Source organism: Microplitis mediator, chromosome 7 (assembly GCF_029852145.1).
Source record: "Microplitis mediator isolate UGA2020A chromosome 7, iyMicMedi2.1, whole genome shotgun sequence".
In the NCBI taxonomy this organism is placed as follows: domain Eukaryota; kingdom Metazoa; phylum Arthropoda; class Insecta; order Hymenoptera; family Braconidae; genus Microplitis; species Microplitis mediator.
This window is the reverse complement of record NC_079975.1, coordinates 397617-420346: the sequence shown is the minus strand read 5'-3', so window position 1 is coordinate 420346 and position 22730 is coordinate 397617. Positions and strand designations below refer to the sequence as shown.

General features: G+C 31.4%; 4 protein-coding genes across 4 annotated transcripts; 3 read left to right on the top strand and 1 right to left on the bottom strand.

Annotated features, from left to right (window-relative positions):
• Window positions 1–2554: 2554 nt before the first annotated feature.
• LOC130671676 (uncharacterized) lies at window positions 2555–8051 on the top strand. The gene is made up of 5 exons (XM_057475725.1): window positions 2555–3398; window positions 3472–3589; window positions 3718–3923; window positions 6961–7071; window positions 7503–8051. Exons 2-5 carry the CDS (start codon window positions 3527–3529, stop codon window positions 7729–7731), a joined length of 609 nt encoding a protein of 202 aa, XP_057331708.1. The 5' UTR covers window positions 2555–3398; window positions 3472–3526; the 3' UTR covers window positions 7732–8051.
• Window positions 8052–8173: 122 nt separating this feature from the next.
• LOC130671679 (uncharacterized) lies at window positions 8174–10116 on the bottom strand. The gene is made up of 4 exons (XM_057475728.1): window positions 9979–10116; window positions 9149–9272; window positions 8767–9059; window positions 8174–8645 (listed from the first exon to the last, which is right to left on the bottom strand). Exons 1-4 carry the CDS (start codon window positions 9993–9995, stop codon window positions 8510–8512), a joined length of 570 nt encoding a protein of 189 aa, XP_057331711.1. The 5' UTR covers window positions 9996–10116; the 3' UTR covers window positions 8174–8509.
• A 142-nt stretch (window positions 10117–10258) lies between these two features.
• LOC130670991 (uncharacterized) lies at window positions 10259–16744 on the top strand. Its single transcript, XM_057474645.1, has 6 exons — window positions 10259–10447; window positions 11919–12437; window positions 13292–13417; window positions 13995–14145; window positions 14994–15159; window positions 15416–16744. Exons 1-6 carry the CDS (start codon window positions 10259–10261, stop codon window positions 15567–15569), a joined length of 1305 nt encoding a protein of 434 aa, XP_057330628.1. The 3' UTR covers window positions 15570–16744.
• Window positions 16745–17522: 778 nt separating this feature from the next.
• LOC130671674 (uncharacterized) lies at window positions 17523–22062 on the top strand. Its single transcript, XM_057475722.1, has 3 exons — window positions 17523–18218; window positions 20463–20764; window positions 21815–22062. Exons 1-3 carry the CDS (start codon window positions 18039–18041, stop codon window positions 21972–21974), a joined length of 642 nt encoding a protein of 213 aa, XP_057331705.1. The 5' UTR covers window positions 17523–18038; the 3' UTR covers window positions 21975–22062.
• Window positions 22063–22730: the final 668 nt, after the last annotated feature.

Here is a 22730-nt window from a genome sequence, read left to right as displayed (position 1 = left end):
CCCCAGGTGTTATGCGTAGGGCTAGAAATGTGGAATTATAATAATTTTTTTTCAATTTGACGATAAAAATACGAAAAAATCACTTTTTCAAAATTTTGGGCTTGTCCATTTTGCCCCAAATGTCATGCGTAGGGGTTAAACTGCGCAAACATATCGGATTTATAGTAATAAGTCGAAAAAAAAAAAAATTTTTTTTTGGTCAAAATTTCAGGGGGGCCGCTCTGCCCCACTCTCCCCTACACATAAATATAAATTTTTAATATAAAATATACTTTGATACATAGTTTACTTTAATAAAACGACAGGAAATATTTAATATTGCAAAAATCTTTGAGAACAAGAAACTAAAAAAATAAAGTGAAAAATAGGGTTTAAAGATAGAAGAGGCTGGGAAATCACACAATTCAAACCCTCTACTGGTGGCTCAAACGGTACCAATAAATTGCAACGAGAGACGCGCGTTGGATCCAATTCAAGAGCGACGGGAATGCCGGGGATTCGATTTTATCGCGTGCCGGATGCACACCCATCCTCACTTACTCACTCACTCGCCCATTTTCCCTCTATCCTCGTCTTTCTCTTTCTCGTTCTCATTCCCTTGGTTTCTCTTCAGGATTCACGACACCCCCAACTACCCCGATGCTTTCAACCCCTTCCGTATTGTGTTGGGCTGAATTGCGAACGTTGTAACGAAAATTTCCAATTACACCAGTATATCCCCAATACCATCAGCGAGCTACATAACCCGAGCTATATACAGTCTCCGAATGAGCTCAATGCACGTGAACACATTATTGGTTTAGCGTCTTTTAATTTTATCGGCAGCTGTCGATTCGAAAATTTATTTATTAAACGCGACAATAACCTTTACCTCAATTTACCTTTTTTTTTTTATTATTATTTTTCAAATAAACGTTACAGTCCAATTTTAAAATCAATAATTTTTAAAGTTAAAAATTAATTATTTTTTATTTTTTAATTATACCGCCTTGACGAGCTCACGTATTTTTATATTACATTTTATGTGAAAAGTTTACGCAGATGGTACTGTAAATTGAGTTTTTTATTTTTAAATGGCTTAAATGAAGTTTAGCAGAGACAGAAAGTATTTCGAGAATAAGATAGATGAGGAAGTTGAGGCTGAGGAAAAGTAAAGAAGAATAAAAAAGACAAGGTTTTATTTTATATATCTTGTAAGAAACCGCAGAGTTTTAAAGTCGTAAAATTTATGGGTTTCTCTGTATGCGCGACTGGACACCTGGAGAAATCGTAAAACGCTCGGGCACTCGACGACGTCAAATTCACTCTGGAAAATCTTGATCACGTCAACCAGAGCTAAAACCCGACTAACATTGTCTTTTGTCGTTATTTTACATTTTTATGGCCGACTGTATATTTATATTTCACTTTTTTTTTTCTCCTACATTTTACATGAGTCGATGCAATAAAATTTTTCTTCATACTAAAATAAATTTGTTTTTTAATATACGATATTGCGAACGCAATGAATATTCAGTAATGATTTTTTTCCGTTAATTTATGCTTTAGATTTATTATTAAAAAAAAAAGTTTTTTTAAAAGTTCGGAAAATCAATTATTTCTTTGTTATTCAAATAAATTTGCATATTAGACCACACAGGATAATGTTTATTTATTAAAAGCTACATATTTTTCAATATATTATTTTTTAAAAATTTTTACATCGAAATAATAAAAATTGCTCGTAATTAACATCAGGACGATAATACATAACAGTACAGAGTGTAAATAACCCGACTCAAGTATAAATTTTTTTAAAAATAATTTTTCGTCACTTTTCAAGTTCAGTGACAGTAAATATAGACATGAAATTTTTAAACATACTGTAAGTATAACTATACGATATATATTTTTATAAAAAAGGAAATTGAATACTAAAAAATGTATACTTACATTTACAGTGAAAAGTTTAAAGTTAATCGAATTTAATATATATACCTATACAATAATAATAAATGTGTATAGATATATACAAGATATAAGTATCGCACGTATTTGCTCGCGTGTGATAAGACGTTAGTTTTATGTGCAATTTCCTCCAGTTATCCGTTTAAGGATACAGTGGCTGAAAATTCTAGGCTTGTATACCTAAAAAAAAAAACAGAGAACAGGTTTTATGGTAATACACGTAACTTTAAATTTTCCGTTGTACGTGCTTCTGCATCCACTTAAAAAAAAATATATATTTATATATATATTGGTATAAATGCCATTAAAAAATATTTTTTCATAGCTTATGTCCTGCACAGAAAAAAAGGATTTCTTGGCGCAAAAAATTTTTTCTTGTTCTAAGAAAATTTTTACTTGACCCAAGAAATTTTTTGTATTATAAAGTGAAAACAAAACTTTTCTTGGGATAAGAAAAAATTTTCTCGGAACAAGAAAAAAATTTTTTAGGCGAGAAAAAAATTCTTGAGCCAAGAAAAATTTCTGTCTTCAATTCATAATACAAAATATTTTTTGCGCCAAGAAATTCTTTTTTTCTGTGTGTGTAATATTTTTTATCATCCACTAAACTAGTAATCGGTACACGAAATAAATAAACCTAATTTCGGTTTATAATTCTTATATTTTTAATTAACGAATATGTAATAAATGATTTATATATAATTTGAATGCTGATAAGAATGCTTGACTGGTAAATGTTGAATTATTATCGTGTATGTGGGATATTAATATAATTGTAAAATGAGTCGGTACAACATTATCGAAAATGGGATCAGTATTATTATTATCGGTCGACGATTTCGCGAAAACAATTAATGGGATTAAAATTATATAGATTAGAGTTTTGTGTTATGAAGTTTGAAGCGGCGGTTAATCTATCGATTGGTGATTAATTTAGATGGGAAAATATTTTTTGTTTGTTGGGAATCGGAGAGCTATCGTGACCGCAGGGTATAGAGAAGCGTAAATTGTTCTCCGGATGATATTCAAAGTACCGTGTATGTGATGTAGGTTTAGTGGTCTAGGTAACTCGAAACGAAAAGGTCTAAATGAATTCAGTGGTGTGGCTTGGACGGTTTGTTTAAATCAAATGTCGTTTGGGTTTCCGAGTTTGAGTTCCAGTGGTTTTAGAGCGGAAGGGCGGAGACCAAAGGTAAAATAGGGCAAAAGGGATCTACAGCTAAAAATCTCATGTTAAAGTACATTTATACATTTATATATATATCTAACAATATGAGGGAAATGTAATCTCGATTTAGATTCACATGTTTCCGTTTAGGTCATCGAGTTAAATTTTTTTACTACGTTTAATATATATATATTTATATTTATACCAGAGTTTTCGATTAACGTAAACCACAAGAGAAATAAAAAGCTGGAGGACGAAAATTGAAATATCAATTTATTTAAAAGTATATCAATTTTATTTATTTAAATATATACATATATATAAAGCGTTTGTTTACTTTGTTTTTACTTTGACAGATGGACTGTTTATCTTGGGGAAATTTATTTTACATTTGCTGAAACGAAAGACCGCATGTCAGGAAGTCTTCAGCGACATTTACGTGAATTGACTTATCCGGATGACAGTGAAATGGGTGTAATTGACATTTTTTTTATTTTCAATCTCATTCTAAAATATAACAAAACCATAAGTAAGAGGAAATACGTTTTTTCTCTTACTTACTCACTACTTTTATCTACAGAGTAATTTTTTACTTTTCTTAGTTATTCTTCGCATTAGCAATTCCCTTAGACGACCCGGTGTCGACGAAAGCTATGTCAGTCGCGTTTTTTTTCGAAGCCAACTACGGACTCGTTAAAGCCCAAGAATCATTAGCATCAGAGACCAGAAAACAGAGAACTGTCTCTTCAGATCATCAATCATTGACCCGCCTGACTGTCTACTCAATTCTCGAATCAAAATTTCAATCGTAAGTACTAAAAAAAAGTAATCCTCTCTAAAAAAGTTTATTACACGAAATAAAAGGCTGTTGAGCACTTCAGTGGGTATTAATTGTGACATAAACCCCAGAGAGATAAATTACTCAAGACTCTTGAGTGTAAAAGTACGAGGTTCAACAAAATACAATAGGATTTTGGATTTAACTCATTATTAATTAATTGAAGTAAAGGTAATGCGATAATTCGACAAGATGCCGCCCTTAGTTATTCAACCAGCCACAATAACGATAATAATATCACTGAAAAAAAGAAATATTTGTCCCAAATAAATCAATTTAGTTGTGGCTTTTTTTTGAATATTTCTTAATGACAAATAAATATATTTAGCACAACAAAATATAACAGTTGATTCAAATAATTTGATAATTTGACGGAAATATATAATTTATTTGTGGTAAGTAATTGATAGGGGAGGGTGGGGCAGAGCGGCCCCCCTAAGCCAATTATTATTTTTTGTGGCTTTCAACCATAAGATCACTTTACTTTTGTCCTATTTCGAACAAATTTATGGACATTTTGCCAAAATTCTGAAAAAAAAATTTTTTTTTTTGATCAAAATTTCAGGGGTGGGGTGGGGAGGGTGGGGCCGCTCTGCCCCACCCTCCCCTATATTTGTGGTAAAGATATTAAATTTGTGACAAATAACCTAAAATTTGGCGATACTATACATATATTTGAAGCCCTTATTTATTTGTAGCAATTGGATCATTTCTTTACCACAAATAAATCACTTATTTCACGCAATTAAACTACTCAAATATATTATATCTTTCTCACAATTAAATATTTATTTGGCCATATCCAAATATACGATATCTTTGGCTCAAATAAATCTTAGTTGGCTCAAATAAATCTTTTTTTCAGTGTAATAATAAAAATCCATGGACAAGATTAATTTAATATCCGATGAATGATTTATATAATCCAATACATTATCCTGTTTACGTATAAAAGAAACTCGATGCAGCGTCAAGTAAATCCGCTATTGTCATTTTACTTTATCACAAATCGTATCATCTTCCTGCATCTAGGGTCTAACCAATATACTTACCTTTACTACACAATACATATATATATATATATGTATCGATATATATCGATCACTCGTCTTCCCTTGACATTATTTTTGACTCATTGCTGCGTATCAACTCAGCTCTCTATTTTTTACTACACAATGAAACAGCAAACTGTTATCTGTCTGTAACTACTAGGACATTTTCCGAAGTTGTCTGTTATTTAGTGGCCGTAACTACTGTAATTTATCTGAAACTACTCTCCTGTACTATTTATCGTATCCTGTAAATGAACATAACAGTGTATCACGAAATTCATTAATATAACTTAGTCAGTCATTGAAATTAGTACCGGGAAAATGTATAATGGGATTAAGGGAAGCTCCGGGCATGGGCTATGGGCTATACCAAGTACGGGATAGAAAATAGAAGGGTCTCATCGCGAGGTGAGCTGGAGACAAATTAAACAAAAGACTTGCGCGTAAATGTCTGACGGTCGGATTGTAATGAGAAGCTTGTTAGTCGATAATCTTATTCAAGCTCGTACCCTGCCGGGCTGGAGTAAGTTGGAGTAAGCGAAAGCAGGAGGAGTCGTACGATAGGATTATCCGATCGAAATGTTAGAACTTGGTAAGCAATTCAACGTATAACGTATAAGGGACGGAGACAGGATAACTTGGAGGTATATATGCGAATAAGGGTAGACGACAAGACAGAATCTCGAGGATACTGAGGAATTAATGAAATATAGTAGTTTACCCATGGATGTCGTTACCGGCTCCAAGATTAAAAGCTCAACTGTTATGTATTATATCATTAATCGTTATGCTAATATTTATTGTCTCTAATTTATTTATATATTATTGTGTCTTATTTTTTTTATAAAAACTCTACAAAGTAAATTTCTTATAGATAGGGGAGACCGGGGCAAGACGGCCCACCTGGGGCGAGAAGGCCCACCTCAAAAATTAACCAAAAATTTTTTTTTCTTGTTTTCTTTTGATTATCACAAATTTAGATTATTTACTCATTTTAAGCCCGATACGTAAAACTTGGGGCAAAATGAACCACTCAAAAATTCTAAAAGAAAATGTATTTCATAGTATTATAACCTAGTCATGATTAATTTAATAGAAATATCATTTTTTGGTTAATTATATGGATTTGGATTAAAATAGAGCATTTGAAAAAGTTAAAAAAACCAATAATCAATTTTCTACAGAAGTGAAAAAATGACTCGTATAATATCAAAAAAGGTTATTTCGAGTAATATTAAAGTAAATACAGTTGTTAAAGAGAAAAATATAAACATTTGTTACGCGGGAAATTTTTTTACAATTAAAAAAAAAAAATTTTTTTTTTCATTTTTTTTCGGAGGGGGCCGTCTTGCCTCAAAAAAAAAAAATTTTTTTTCAGGTGCTTCACCAAAATTTTGGTGAATTGAGTTCAAGTTGGACAAGAGTAAATCGACTTGATGGTTAAAAGCCACAAATAATAATAACCGGCTTAGGTGGGCCGTCTTGCCCCGGTCTCCCCTAATCTTAAATATTACCATAGATATTTTCAATAAACCCGAAAATTGTTTAACCCACCCTCCATACAGATTTATTTCGATCGACTTTGATTCATGTAGATCGAAAAATTTTTTTTCCCCGAGAGTTCTTCAAGAATTTAAACGAAATGAAATTTCTTCAATGCTATTTAGGTTAAAGTGAAAAAATTCATGGAATCTAATTCAATTTTATTGTTATCCATCACTTTGTTTACTCTTAAATAAAAGTTAACGATACAACTTCGATCAACTCGGGTAGTTGATGTATCAGTATGAAAACAGTTGCTAAATGTTTTTGTTTGCCTGTCACGTAGCAGTAAAAAATTTCTCATTTATATATAACAATCTGCCACGGAATGAGTGAATGACGAGCACATTGATCATTTTCGTTTATTTATCAACTTATTATTCACTTAGTATAATGTTTCATTTATTTTTTAGCTTAGGGCTGCCAGGTCGTGCATGTTTATTGCGTTCAATCTGTGAAACGAGTAAGTTATCTCTGCATCGTCACAATGGACTTATCGGAGATCTTCTTAGAATTTTATTAACGTAAGTACTGAAAATAATTTAATGAGGATAATAGATCACTCTCGGAGTTTCAGAGATTCAAGTAATTATTACGAGTGAAAATGATGAAAAAAAGAAAAAAAAAATTAGTGAGCCAACAAATGGGAGTATGCAAATTGTTTGAATTGATTATCTGTGACAAGAGAATAGATTTGAGTTTGAGGAATAAGGGATAGAGATGAAATTAGGGTATCGTACAGAGAGACGTGTCTATATAAAGCTCGAGATGTAAATGTATATATGTAGATGAAGATGTAGATGTAGGGTGGACAATGTGAGATCGGATCTCTCAGCGGTTGCACATCGATTCAGCCAATCGATTACAAACCACTATACACGAGTCGCAAAACCCAGAGGGTGATCTACGAGCGCCTTGAGGCGTAAATTTCACCATCACTATGACTATTCTCCAGGCCATCTTCTTCGGCTAACGAGAACTTGCCAACTGAATATGTCCAGGCCGAACAACGACAAGCTGCGAGGATCAACCATCACTCGAACTCTGACACCGACAATAATGATGATGATGATCTTGATGGCAATGATCTACATCCTGATGATGATAACAAGGAACCCAATGATTGCAGTACAATTTATCCCCTTTGTCCCATTACTATTTATGACTTCATTACCGTTCAATGATTGCCCGCCTGTGTCATCATGTTCAAACTCAACTGATCAATATCTTCCGGATCGTTTCAAAAATTAATTAGCGCCTTTTTTGTCAATCCATAAATTATCAAGTTATTGATTGATTTTTATTTAGAGATAAATTTTGATTCATGAGTTTTTACAAAAATTTTGAAACTACTTCTGGCCAAAACCAATATTTTAGTTTTACTTTAAATGTACATTCTTTAAAAGTTTTTAGAATTTCGGGTACGTGAGGACTTGGTAATATTTTTGTTGGCCGCAACTTGAAGAATTTTTTCTTATGACAGCTGATTAATTTATAACGTTTATATTAATATCATTGAATTTTCTTTAATAAAAAAAAAAATAATAATATGGAGGTGACCTCTATTGTTTTAATTCGCTCCTCTTTTTAAAGGACAAAATAAAAAAATATTTATTGCATGATTGTTTTCCATCAAAAAAACATTTTTATATAATTTAAAAAATATTTTTCATTTTTTTGTGTATATAGAATTGTATTTACATTTACATTAATCAACAGTAGTGCAATACGATTGTCAAGATAAATTGTTTGTTGTGAAATCAAATAGCGGATGAACGAGAGCTTTTGAAAAATCCTTTTACAAATCAATCATAACATATATATGTGTGTATGTATATGTATTTAGTATGAAGAGATAAAAATAAAAATAATAATAGTAAAAGGAAAAAAAATTGTGTGACAGAGATAGTGTATAGGTTGATCGAATGATAGAGAGGGCTTAACACTGGTCGTTGTTGAATTTTACACGAGGATTCCAATCAAGTCCAAGAGCCCCACGGGACAATTCCAATGGTATTTTGTGCAGTTCCTAGTTTGTCCGATTAGTTCAGCCTCGACAATGTCCTGCGGCAAATTCTCCTGTTGAGAAGTCGACGGTCTGGAAAGCCATTTCAAATAAACCAATTCATTATATTATTTGTATATGAATATTTATTATCGATAATTTTTCATTATTGTTTTCTCAATTCAATAAATATTTATCTTTATTAATTACTTACATAAATACAACATTAAAGATATCACCCAAAATCCCGTTCTCACCCAAATCAAATTTCAAAGTCTCGCATATTGATCTCAATAAACACGAATGTCCGGAAAATCCAAAACTCTCAAATTTATTTTCAATAATCTGATAAATTGTTTTACGATCTATCGATCGCTTGCGCCGTTTCTCATTCCAGGGCGCGAATAATGTAGAGTTGGGTGGTAGTTGGTAAGAGGCTTCAAAAAAATATGAGACTGATACTGATTTATCCGGATCTGGCAGAGGTACTGCTAATGCAAAAAATATCTGAAATATTTTCATTTATTAAATTTTATTACTTTAATATTTTAGAGCTTAAATTAAAATGGATATTCCCTCTATATCTTTTTACTGACCCCTAGTGAACTGTCTTCTGGATAAGAAAGTGCACGAATTGGTCGATGGAGTATTTTAGCCATTTCAGAATTTTTTTCTTCGTACATGCACACAGCAATTACTATTTTACTTGCAAATAATACACTGGAAATATTTAAATTACTCTTTTATTAACTTTTCATGTCTAAACTATTGGTCTTACGTAAGAATTTATAAGGACCTTTTTTGTAGAAAATTGAATTTACTATAAAATTTGTTTCTATACTTTTCATCGTATCTTTAATAGTTGAGCCAAAATTTTAACTTTTATAATTTTTTTTAAATAAAATTGCATAATTTATTTAATTGCGGACAGTAAAAAATTTTAAGTTAAAATGTTTGAGGTTTTTAAAGCTAAACCGGATACTTTGGGTCTAGCAATCTGAAATCAGGGGCTTATCTACTTACTCGGCAAACTCTTGAAAAGAGCTATAGATGCACAAGTATAGATAAAGACAGAAGTAGAATATCTGTAGAATAGTATTCTAGCCCAAGTGGACTAGAATCTATCCAGTGGGGATTTCTCAACGAAAATCTCTGCTGATCTGTGTTTTGAGTATTTAATCGCGCGGACAACTGAAATCACAAATGTTTATACTAAACGATTTTAAATTAAGTAGACTTAACAACTCACGGCTCAACAAGATTGTCAATTGGCAACTAATCCCCAAATCCGAAATTAATTGTTGACGTTATTTTTATTAAGTTCTTATACTCCAGAGTTTTTAATTAAATATTTAAATAAAAAAAAATTTTAAAAGTAAAGTTTCTTTTTTTTTAAATGTAAATAAAAATAAATTAATTTACTTACTAATTTAACTTGTACATTTTCGTACCAAAACTCGATGAACTGTAACACGTGCGACTGGCGTGTTATTACTGTTCACGCTCAATAACGGTGTGCTGGCGTTAAGTACTAAGTACACCGTACCCATTTCGGTCATAATCGTTTCGATTCTTTTGCGAAATAGTAGTTGTAGTTGCTTTTGAATTTGTTGCCTTTAAATTTAACCTTTAGAGTTATTTTAATTACGAAAAAAAAAAAAAAAAGAAAATCAATTCAATAAATACTAATTTAATTGCTCGCAATAATGAAACCTTACATACTATCAAATTACTGCTACTGTAATTATTATTACACATTGCTAGTTAATTACTTAGTAATATTTATAACGAATTTTAATTTCGCCATGGCAACTAGTTATGAGCTAAAGGAATTATTGAGACAAAAACGCTATCTCGTCTATCCAAACCCACTCGGTAGTGAAACTAAAGTCCAGGTAATTATATTTTTTAAATTTAATCGATTTATTTAAGAGAAAAGTTTATTTTAAGAGCATAATCTTCAGGCCGACAATTATTTTGTCTATAATCGCAGAATAAGTTAAGCCCATAAGCTCCTTATATCAAAACTTAGTTGTTGTTCGAAATCCTGAATAATTAAATACAACAAATAGCCACATTAAAACTTATATATTAGCAATAGAAAATAAATCAACTGTAAGATGGAGAACAGAACTATCGTATGCTGCACAATAATTACCACGAAATAAGTTTTGTTTGCGAGAGAATACCTTTCAGGTTAACGTAAGTAACCGAATTGAATTTTCTCGCTGACTCGACTATACTTCAGAATGATTATGAGGCAGCGCAACACTCAGTTCTGTTGTTTATTTTTCAGTAAAGTCGGATTTCCGAACGTAAGTAGCTGAAACACACACTTGCACTATCGAACTCGAAATACTTTCGAGCAAAGTGGAGAAAAGTTTAAGCCTCGACGAGTGTTGAATATAAAAAAATATTTTTCTTTTTTATTTATTTTTTAGATCTGATGTTAATCACTCAACTCTGTTTGTAACTTGCTAAAGTTTAATTAGTTTTTGATTTACGGACGAAATTATTGTTAATTAAATTTTTTATCAACGTCTAAGGATATTTATTTTGAAAAACTAGTTAGGGGAGGGTGGGGCAGAGCGGCCCCCCTAAGCCAATTATTATTTTTTGTGGCTTTCAACCATAAGATCACTTTACTTTTGTCCTATTTCGAACAAATTTATGGACATTTTGCCAAAATTCTGAAAATTTTTTTTTTTTGTGGGGCAGAGCGGCCCCCCTTCAAAAATTGATAAAAAAATTTTTTTTTTTCGTTTTTTTTTTTTTAAATTGTTTTCATCATTAAGAATGTATTTCTTTCTCTTGACAACTATTTTTGGTTTTATATTACTCGAAAAAAATTTTTTAAATCGTAAAAAATCGTTCACTCTCGATTACCTTAATTACTAATTGTTATTTAATAAAAAAAAAATCAATTCTATAATTTTACTTTATTTCAAAAATTTATCAACTAAAAAAAATATTTAATTTTTATAAATTTTTAGTGACCAAATTTGCCTCTTACATAAAGAAACGGCCGAAAAATATGAAAAAATAATTTTTTCGGAAGTTTCGGCTGGTCCATTTTGCCCCAGGTGTTATGCGTAGGGCTAGAAATGTAGAATTATAATAATTTTTTTTTAATTTGACGATAAAAATATGAAAAAATCACTTTTTCAAAATTTTGGGCTTGTCCATTTTGCCCCAAATGTCATGCGTAGGGGTAAAAATGCGCAAACATATCGGATTTATAGTAATTAGGCGAAAAAAAAAAAATTTTTTTTTGATCAAAATTTCAGGGGGGCCGCTCTGCCCCACCCTCCCCTATATATTGTTGGTTATATACTTGGTTGATAAATTATAAAAACTTTTCTTTAGGTTCTTTTTGGCCTAGGACTGCCGATGGAATCGGAGGTATCGGTTATTCTAGGATACGTATTGAAATGTAATTACAATTTGCCTTACAACTCATCATCATTCACCGAACCGTACGTAAGATACCAGAGAGACACTGATAGAAACGGTAATAAAAATGAAAACAAGAGCAATAGGAAAAGTTTTAGAATAAAATCGGAAGAATCACTATCGAGATGGGATTTATATCGCATTTTGGAGTCTGCTCTTGAGACTTTGGGCTATCCGGGTAAAGTATGTTTACTTCGCGCTGTCTGCGAAGCTGCGGAACTTCCTTTTGATCGAAGTCATGGATTACTTGGCGAGCTTCTACATGCTTTACTCACACCATCTTCAACTTCTGAATACTCAGACGTATACGAAGATCGCGAATATCTTGCTGCTGAACATATCGGTAAAAATAAAATAAATAAGCAGTCAAAAGGTCAATGTAAATATATTTTCCATGAGTGCATTTACAGTCCATTAGACTATTTCACTTTGTAGAAATTTTTTCTACATCTCTGTTACTCTCTTGCCATTTTGTAAAGACCAATAAAAGATTCATTCAAAAATTTAACTTTTTTTTATTATTTCCATGCGATTTTTTATCTAAAGATTTTCCACTAGGTTTTATTTCTAACTATTTTTTTCCTCCTCTTTGGTCTGAAGTTTTTCATAAAAAACTTTATGTATAAATGATTAAAAGTGTCTTAAAGTAAAGAACTGATAAATTAAATATTAAAACTAAAAGATAAATTGTTATACAAAAGTAATAAAAAAATCACTTGGGAATGTCGCCGCACAAATGCACATCAGCAGAGAGATGTTTCTAAAAATGCATCAAAACAATTCACGTTATTTCCCAGGACAAATCGACTTTTGAATATTTTCCTCACAGTTTTCACAAGCAATTTCTTAAACTTTAAATTTCATCTCTTCTATACATTAAAACTTCTCGTCGCGAAACAAGAAATTATTTTCATTCGAATAAATAAATTATTTAAGTTATTTTTTTTTTTAAGTGTATTTATTTATTTGTGTATTCATTTCCATAAACGATAAAAATCAGAAGAAAAGAGTGTAACAGAGTAATATCTCGTCTTTTGCCACGTCGTCGAATCCCTGCCGCTAATTAGGATGCCGAGGAGAGAGTGATTAGTCGGTTTACCGCTGGCTCACTCCCTTGGGTGAACTCTATCCAGTTTATACAGATATCTTGGAAACACAAGACAAAGAACCTCAGTAGCAGCTACTACTACTACTACTACATTACTATTACTCACTTAGAGTTATTACCAACAATGATTTCATTGTTACTACGACGTTTTGTTTATAAAAAAGTTTTAACTCACATCATTATAATTATTTTAATAACACTCAATAATTATTCGATGACAGTAGACGGCAGTGATATTAAAATCCGCAAGCAACGTTACTTGATCCACCCTCCGCCAAGTAATTGGGCCGGCACAAAAATGCAGGTAAAAATAAAAACTCGGTTTTAAAAAATATATTTTTCTGTAATATCAAATAACAAAAAAATAAATCGCTGAGAATCACTGCCACAGTGATTGCAATTAAAAAAAAATATTAAATTTATTGTTGGATGAACAAAATGTTCCAAAAAATTTTTCATAAAATTTTTTATTTAAAAAAAAAATATATATATATTTTTTAATTGAATTTTTTTGGTTTACGATTTATGATGAATCAATGACACTCGCGTGGAAATTGTTTAAAATTTGACCTATATCGTCATGTACTTGTATATGTATATATATAAACATCATAACACTCTTCACGTCAATGCCAGAAATGAATTCTCGAGTGACGTACCGGTGAATCCGGATGAATTGGTTGTCAGCACAGATTTATCACGTAGTTTTCATTGTTATTTCTAGCTTCATCTCTCTACACCTACAGACATATAAACATTTATTTATATATAGACATGTACGTAAATAGATTTAACTCACTTTGTCTATAACTCTCGGGCAGTACACTCAATTCTGTATGTACAGACATATATTTTATTATTCTATATTGATGTTTCTCCAGTTGATTGCTGGTCTAGGTTTGCCAATGGATGTAGACGTCAGTACAATCATCGGATATGTTATAAAATTCAATTACAATCTACCTTTCAATGCTTCCGATCTAACCGAACCTTACATTCGATATCAGAGATCCACTTCTAATCACCAATACCGTAAGTACTGATTTATACTTTGTTTAAAACTAACAGTATTGACAATTTTATAAATTAATTGAGAGTAAATGGAAGAGCGAAACGGCGAGTTAAAAATTTTTATGACTTGTATAGCAAAACAGGCATATCAAATTTTTTATAAAAAACAAAAATTCAATTGATCTTTTTTTTGAGTCTGATTTATTTTTCTGACCCTATGAACGTACTCCTTTATTCTTTGTAGCCAAAAAAAAGTTGTTTAACAGTTGAATAAAAAAAGTATTAGGTAACTTTTTCTTTATTCTTTTATTTAGTTACTCGTCCAACAGGATATATATTACAAATTTGATCCTTTGATGAAAAACTTTGGCTCTAGAATAAAAAAATTCAATTTAAATCAGTTTCGTATAGATTTTCATCGGCGGATGTGCTTTTGGTAACAGCAAAAAAGTGTGATCTGGAAAATGAAAGGAAAAAAATTTCGACCGAAAGAGACAGAAGCAACAAAAAAAGAAAAAAAAAAAAAGGAAGTGAGTGAGTGGATGGATAAAGCTCGAATCTCTGGCACTTTACATATTAATGGCTATTTTTTGTATTATATATACATATATAAATCGAGAGAAGACCAAGTGAAATAGACAATAGACAACGAATAAATGTACGTCGAGGCTTCTTATTCTAGCTTGGCTTTTTCCACCGTCATTTTACTTAATCGGTCTTTATTTTTATTCTACCTATCATTCATTGTTATTCATTAATTCTAGATATTTTTTTTTTCACCCCATCTCGTCTCCACACTCTCATTTGGCTGATCATTATTTTTTTTTCTTTTTTTTCTACATCAAGTATATATACATTCTCCATTACAGCAGAAGGATTTACATCACGATGGGAGATTTACCGGATGATCGAGTCAACTTTAGTGGGTTTTAGTTCAGGAAGAAGCTGCTTTTTAAGAGTGATTTGCGAGGCTGCTGCACTTCCTTTCTCCAGATCCCAGGGAATTTTGCCACAACTTATTCAGATACTTCTCACGTATGTTGCTTAATATTAATTCAATGCATTTGACTACGAGCACGCCTAAAATGCACACCGCAAATATTAATGGTGTGACTGAAATTTAAATTCCACTTCATAAAACATATTAATAAAAAACTAGCAGCTGCGGTTGCAGCCAACAATACAAAAGCTAAATAACTGAAAAAAAAAAAAAAAAACAGTTGTTGAATGTAGATCACACCCGGTTTGAGGTATGCAATTAAAAAATAATTTGTTTTTAAATTAATTGCAGCCCATCGTCAACAAACGAAAAATATATCGATAACACCGACCAAGAGTTTCATGCAGCTGAGCTTGAAGGAAAAAAAAATCCCGGTGATTGTCATAAAATTTTTTCCGATTGCTATGAAAATATTCTTGATTACTTTACCGACGTAATTAATTAATTGCTGCCGCAAATTATTGAATACCAAGAAAATAAAAATAGTAATAATAAAGAAAAACAAATTAAAAGTATAAAATGAAGAAAATAAAAGTTGTGAAAAACTTGAACAACTGGCATAAGATTGTGAAAATAAATAAAATAAAAAATAAAAAAATATTACGTCATATCCTACCCGTTTTCTATATTATATACAGTAATATTACTTTTTGGTATATATATACAGGAGTAGAAAACAACGAGTCAAAATATGTGGAGACCCGCAGCACACGAGTACCGGGTGACGGTATTGGTACGTGACGCAGTTATCGGATGTTATTGGCATTTTTGTTGCTCGATAACAACAATATACGTACCGTAAAGAGAATAAAGAGTTTTTAGAAAAAAAACCAAAATAACAATAATAATACCTGGTTTTAATTTATCACGAGTAAGCAAAATAAAATTACAGAAAATTGAAAAGTAGATAATTTTTTATATTATTTTTTTATTGAATCGAGAGTTGAAAATTTTAATTTGATAAGTAAAAATATAATTAAATTTTTTTTTTATTGTAGTTTTGTTATCGCAAATCGTTTATTTTTTTATGAGCATAGCATGCATGTAACATTCCCAGTAAACTCATAACTTCGTATACAGTTCAATAAATATTGAAAAATAAATACAGACGTAAAGTACATTTCTTACTTGGCTTCAGAAACATATATCCAAGGTTTTAGCTGCTTTAACGTCCGGACCAAATGCTTACGTTATACATCCACGAGTATATGGGCCTAAAGTACCTACTGTACCTACTCTGCCCACTGTATACCATACCTACCAGCTATATTAAATCTATTATATATAAATATAAAAAACCAGGGTTGTAAGTTTTATTAGATCGTAATTCAATTTCAAATCGATTCTCATTCTCTACTATGAAAAATATAAAAAAAAAAACTCAGTAATGATTCAAGTGAATTCGCGACTACGAATGTTACAGACGTTGATAATTTAACTCGTACAAGTTAATTTTTTTTATCATTTTATTTATTTAATTGCTCTATATATTTTTTCCAATAGATTTATTTTTTCAATAAAAATTTTATAAAATCATTAATAAAATAAATATTATCAATACAAGTGTGATTTTTAAAAACAATTAGAGCAAAAAGTTCAGATGGTCCACGAAATATAAAAAATATAGAGGAGGGTGGGGCAGAGCGGCCCCCCTGAAATTTTGACCAAAAAAAAAATTTTTTTTTTTTTCGACTAATTACTATAAATCCGATATGTTTGCGCATTTTTACCCCTACGCATGACATTTGGGGCAAAATGGACAAGCCCAAAATTTTGAAAAAGTGATTTTTTCATCTTTTTATCGTCAAATTAAAAAAAAATTATTATAATTCCACATTTCTAGCCCTACGCATAACACTTGGGGCAAAATGGACCAGCCGAAACTTCCGAAAAAATTATTTTTTCATATTTTTCGGCCGTTTCTCTATGTAAGAGGCAAATTTGGTCACTAAAAATTTATAAAAATTAAATTTTTTTTTTTAGTTGATAAATTTTTGAAATAAAGTAAAATTATAGAATTTATTTTTTTTTTTATTAAATAACAATTAGTAATTAAGGTAATCGAGAGTAAACGATTTTTTACGCTTTAAAAAATTTTTTTCGAGTAATATAAAACCAAAAATAGTTGTCAAGAGAAAGAAATACATTCTTAATGATGAAAACAATTTAAAAAAAAAAAAAACGAAAAAAAAAATTTTTTTATCACTTTTTGAAGGGGGGCCGCTCTGCCCCACAAAAAAAAAAAAAATTTTTCAGAATTTTGGCAAAATGTCCATAAATTTGTTCGAAATAGGACAAAAGTAAAGTGATCATATGGTTGAAAGCCACAAAAAATAATAATTGGCTTAGGGGGGCCGCTCTGCCCCACCCTCCCCTACTTCGGTTGGTGTCGCCTCTGTAAATTAAAATATAAAAAAAAATTGGCTATTTAAAATATTTACATGTATAATAAATTTTCATAAACAAACGTTGCAAAATAAAAGTGTAAACATGTACATTTGATTGGTAGAGTGTCGTTAATCGAATTTACAGCAAAGAAGATGACAAGTAGTATAACGTTCTGTGTACTCGTACCTCGTTGACGCTTCTCTACTCATCTCTTGGCGTTTGTTCAGCGGAGAGAGGAGTTACCTGAAGGATCTAACGGACTGAAATAATTCAATTTACCGCGATGACGACGTCTACAACTACAGCTTCCACTGGTACTAATACTACTACTTTGATTCCATCCTAACAGCTGTAATAAGGACGAGAAGGACGAGCATCTACCTATCAGAACTACTGCATCTTGCAAAACATTGATTTACAAGCTGAGGCGCATATAATTCTCTGGTTTTCCTGCTCTCCATCATCATCACTCTTCATTTACTTATTTAACGAACGATAAATATTTAAAGGCCAAATAAATTTCATAATGAAACTCAAAATAATTTCGGCAGTTTTAATTATTTTTTTGAACGAAACTCGTGGTGATAATACTCGTAGAGCTTCTGTAGATGATGACAACGCTCATGTGATTAGAGAAAGAAAAGAGATAAAAGTTTTGTCACGAAATGAGAGAAGTCTCGTTTATCCAGGAGCATCACAACTAGTCGTAAGTATAAATTACAAGAGTATTTAGGACTAAAATTGTACGTCTGGTATATGTATATTAGCTCATTGTGTTGTTATTGTTGTTGTAGCTGTAGTTTCACTAGCGCTGTTTATCGCAAATCCTTACTTAACATACATTACCGCTAACACACATTACATATTGACAATATAATTTAATATTCATAAGATCATATAAGCTCGAGTGTATAAGATCCTCGTAAATTTATGTTTGAGTGGATTTTGAAAGTTTCCATTATCATAAATCAATTATATATTTGTCTTCAAGTACTTTCTTAAAATATTTAACACAATAAATTTAACTCTGTGTTACTTATTATCTTTTCAGTAGATAGTACTTTAATTTAATTTTTTAATTAAATAATTAATGGAAAGAAATTTCTTTGGTGTTTATTTAATTAGACTTTGCTTTATTTCCTGGATAATGCAGACAAAGACAAAATTGAAAATTTAATCAAATTGTGTAAAAAAAAAAATATTCTATGATTTAATTAAATTTTAGTAATTCAATATATACATATATAAAATATATGCCGGTTTGTATTTAATGTAATAGCAATGGATCTTTGGATAATTAATATACGGATTGATTGCATTGGCTAGACGATAAAATAAAAGTTAGTCTGGGTAATATATAGGACAGTTGGATTGAGATGGAGATTGCGGATCGTGGTACAGTGATCAGTTGTTCACTTGTACAATTAATCATTCAATCTGGCTGTTTAAAAGGTAGCAGATAAATTATTCTCTTTTTATTTCTCTGTGTGTCTGCAGTCTCTATAGTCTCTAAAGTCTCTATAGTCTGTAGTCGGGAGGTTCGAGTTTGTAGATAACTCTCGAGGGTATTTTAAATAGTAAAAAAAATTAACGTGAGAGTTAACAATTTATTTATCTTAAACTTTTAAATTAAGATATTTTTTTAAAATCTGGGGATCGGTTGGCCTGCAGGGCCAGCCTCAAATCTTTCCGCTATTTTTGAGCTCTTCGGGCTCGAAAATACTCGTGGATCCCAATGGTTTCTTACGAACTTTTCGAACTCAAACACATTATAGTACATTATACACTAATGCAAAAAATTAAAGAAGCAGAAAAATTTTATAAATTTTTCAGTGATTTTTGGAAGGCTGTAACTTGGTGAAAAATAATCATATCGAAATTTTAAAAAAAGCATTTTACAGAAAATTTTTTTTTTCAGAAAATGATGACAGGGTCTTGTAGGAAATTTATTCAAGTTTTCAACGCCGCCTTTCAACTTTCTGTGCGATCATTGGTATCTGAAATATCGATGATCAAAGCCAAAAGGATCATTTCCTGTTTGAAGGCTGATATCTCTGCGACAAATCGTCTTACGAGGTTAAAAAAAAAACCAAATTGAAGCTGAATAAATTTGCTAAACGATCTATGGATTGGTTTAGTTGAAAAAATTTTTCCGCGGTCCACGGGCTCTTCGGAAAAAAAAAAAAAATTTCGAAATTTTTTGTTCCGCGGTATTTTTTATGTTTGCGCAATAACCGGAGCTTTTAAAAAATTTTGAAAAAAATGCACCAAAACTAGAGATTTCAAGCTGTAAAATGCTTTTTTTAAAATTTCGATATGATTATTTTTCACCAAGTTACAGCCTTCCAAAAATCACTGAAAAATTTATAAAATTTTTCTGCTCCTTTAATTTTTTGCATTAGTGTATCATGATTTATCCACGGAAAATGACATAAAATGTTGTACAGCTGAAAAGATCGCGCGAGTAAATTTAAACAAAGTGGGCCAAAAAAAAAAACAAATGAAAATAATTAAAGTTTAATTTGTTCAAGAAATTGAAATCCGACGGATAGAATAGATAAATATATGTGTATGTATAATTTAGCGTGTATGTGAACATGAGAGTGTGTTGGAGTTAAAATGTATAGAAGCAGGCATAGACTAAGTGCAAACTTAAAAGCACTCGCACGTACGATCGAGCTTCAGGGGTTTACTTTCATTTTAAAACACTCGGACAATTCAGCTCGTTAATTAGTTTGGTTGATTGAATAATAAGTGGATACGTGCAATTGAATTTATCGTATTTAACATTCTAGAGATATTTTCAGCGTATTCGTACAACAGGAAAATCTATTCCATGTAATATGTTAATTTTCATTATTTCTATTTTTTTTTCTGTCACATCAAAATCCATTAAGTAAAATATTTTCATTGGCTTTTAATAATTTAAAAAAAATTAAATATTTTACAGTTGATTTTCGGACTGGGCACGCCCTTGCAGTTAGATCGTGAGAGCGTTATCGTTGGTGCATTTACAAAATTACTATACGATTTACCGTCAAATGCAACAGACTTTACATCACCCACGACAATTAATTACCGCGATGACAAAAGTAAAAGCCGGTGGGATATTTACAAACAATTTGAAAAATTAACAGCGTTGTATGGACTGGGTGGTAAAGCTTGTCTGCTAAAAGCAATATGTCAAGTCGCACATGTACCTTTTGATCACAATCACGGCTTACTAGGCCAACTTGTTCAAACATTACTTACGTAAGTAAATATTCATTTATTTTATTGAAAATAATTAGACAACAAGGATTCAAATGATAATTTCATCCAAGGTTCGGCTTCAAAGTAATCTATCAGAACTAATTCAAAGAGAACCAAGCCAATTAATTGCGTATTTAGGATTAAATTGTGTTTACGTAGATGCGAACTAACGAACGGGCTACCCGGCAACGCGATTAATACTAAAATTTTACTTTTAACATGGTTATCAAAGTTAATCGAGCTACAATTGCATCAGTCTTCTCTATCAGAATATTCTCTTTGTCTCAAGAGACTTTTCACAGCAATTAATCAGACGCTTCGTGTTCACAGTCTGCAAGAATATTTAAGATATTAATTAATAAATATTTATGGTGATTACTCGGTTATTAAAAAGTACTTTTAATAATAATTAAATTAATAAGTTCACGAATAATTGAGTATCCGTCATTTACCGTCAGAATTGAAAGTTTCCAGAAACTAAACGTGAAGGTAACCGCAAGTTTGGATCGATGTTGAGGCGATGCCAAGCACGTAAAGCTGCTACTGGCTATATTATGTATGTATATATGTAACAACCCACCCAGTACACTCCTCATTCGTCTCTTTCGCTTACCTCTCCCCTTAACCCGTCATCTTTTCTCCTTTCCTCCTTTCCTCTTGTCCTCATAAGAGCATGGCGACCCCTTTCGGATAGCATGTAACTCTCGTAAATCATATAACTCGATCATTGCCCGGATCGCCGTGTTTACCGTCACTTTCTCACGCTTCTCACCCTCGTGGCTTTTCACCCTCGTCTTCTGTTCTCTCTACACTTGACGCAAGTTAAATTTACCCATATTTCCCGCTCTTGTCCCTTTCAGGGTACACGTTTATGTACATCAGTACATCGCATCGGTGGTACAGACAATTAATTCCTTATTAAAATCCGGCGGACTTTTGAGTTAATTTCTGATCGGTTGATGGATTGATTGATAGATTAATTATGCGACGTATTCAAAGAACGTTTAGACATAATCTTTGAAATAAAGTTTTAAAGCGTGGAATTTTCAGGCCCTCAAGCACTGCTGAGTCTTACGACGAGCACGAAGATCAGGAATACCATTCTGCTGAAAAACTCGGCAGGCACGTGGGTGAATACTGCCACGCCCTTTACCCGGAATGCACAAGAAGTGTTTTAGACGTATTTTCCACTACCACCGATTTCTTTTGAAAGAGGCCTCTTATACTTAGTTTCAATGTGAAACTTTGTTAATTTTAATTTATTCATTTATTATTATTAAAAAAAAATCTTTTTTACGTTTTATTTTATTATTTTGCCAACTTTACTTCTTCCTTGCACATTTTAACCCTACTGTTCTGCAACTGCTCTGCTACGCCGTCGCTTCAACATCTCAACTCTCTGGCGTTCTTGCATGCCACTACATTCCTTCCGCAATTTTCATTTGCTCGAAAGCCTCGGATTCATGAAATTCCCCGGACACTCTGAAACAAGTGCTATGCGATTTTAGGTAAGACTGGTCTCTTTGTAAGAGATTGAATTAAGAAAAGAAAAAAAAAACTTAAAATTAAAATCACTTTTTTTTCTTTATATATTTTTTTTTTATGAAAACAAGTAAAATATAAAATTAAAAGGCTATCAGTGCCATTAATCTAATATTCATATTATTATTATTATTATTATTATTTTTTTGTTATATATATTTTTTAAATGCTTCTATTGGAAATTCTAGTACGGTTTATTGGAAAAAATAAAACTAAGTCTTCTGGAATTTCAACGGTTCAAGTACCCCAGGTTTAATGAATATCCCAGCAGGCTAATCGAATGGAGAACGCTACGACGATAGATAAAAGCAAAGAAAAAGAGATTAAAATGTATATAGAACAGAGAGTAAATGGATATATATCTGTATGTATTGAAGCTGAGTTCTCATTTCAATTGAAATACTCAAGACCCTTTTTACCTTTC

Excerpts from the sequence above, each read along its gene's own strand:
- LOC130671676 (XM_057475725.1), top strand. The coding sequence starts at position 3,527 with ATGTCAGGAAGTCTTCAGCGACATTTACGTGAATTGACTTATCCGGAT. Across the intron at positions 3,590-3,717 it reads CGGATGACAGTGAAATGGGT|TTATTCTTCGCATTAGCAAT; the intron begins GTAATTGACATT and ends TACTTTTCTTAG. Across the intron at positions 3,924-6,960 it reads CTCGAATCAAAATTTCAATC|CTTAGGGCTGCCAGGTCGTG; the intron begins GTAAGTACTAAA and ends TTTATTTTTTAG.
- LOC130671674 (XM_057475722.1), top strand. The coding sequence starts at position 18,039 with ATGAAACTCAAAATAATTTCGGCAGTTTTAATTATTTTTTTGAACGAA. Across the intron at positions 18,219-20,462 it reads CAGGAGCATCACAACTAGTC|TTGATTTTCGGACTGGGCAC; the intron begins GTAAGTATAAAT and ends AATATTTTACAG. Across the intron at positions 20,765-21,814 it reads CTTGTTCAAACATTACTTAC|GCCCTCAAGCACTGCTGAGT; the intron begins GTAAGTAAATAT and ends TGGAATTTTCAG.
- LOC130671679 (XM_057475728.1), bottom strand. Across the intron at positions 9,060-9,148 it reads CAGAAGACAGTTCACTAGGG|ATATTTTTTGCATTAGCAGT; the intron begins GTCAGTAAAAAG and ends AAAATATTTCAG. Across the intron at positions 8,646-8,766 it reads ATCTTTAATGTTGTATTTAT|ACCGTCGACTTCTCAACAGG; the intron begins GTAAGTAATTAA and ends ATGGCTTTCCAG.
- LOC130670991 (XM_057474645.1), top strand. The coding sequence starts at position 10,259 with ATGAAACCTTACATACTATCAAATTACTGCTACTGTAATTATTATTAC. Across the intron at positions 12,438-13,291 it reads CATTAGACTATTTCACTTTG|ATTATAATTATTTTAATAAC; the intron begins TAGAAATTTTTT and ends TTAACTCACATC. Across the intron at positions 13,418-13,994 it reads GGGCCGGCACAAAAATGCAG|TTGATTGCTGGTCTAGGTTT; the intron begins GTAAAAATAAAA and ends ATGTTTCTCCAG.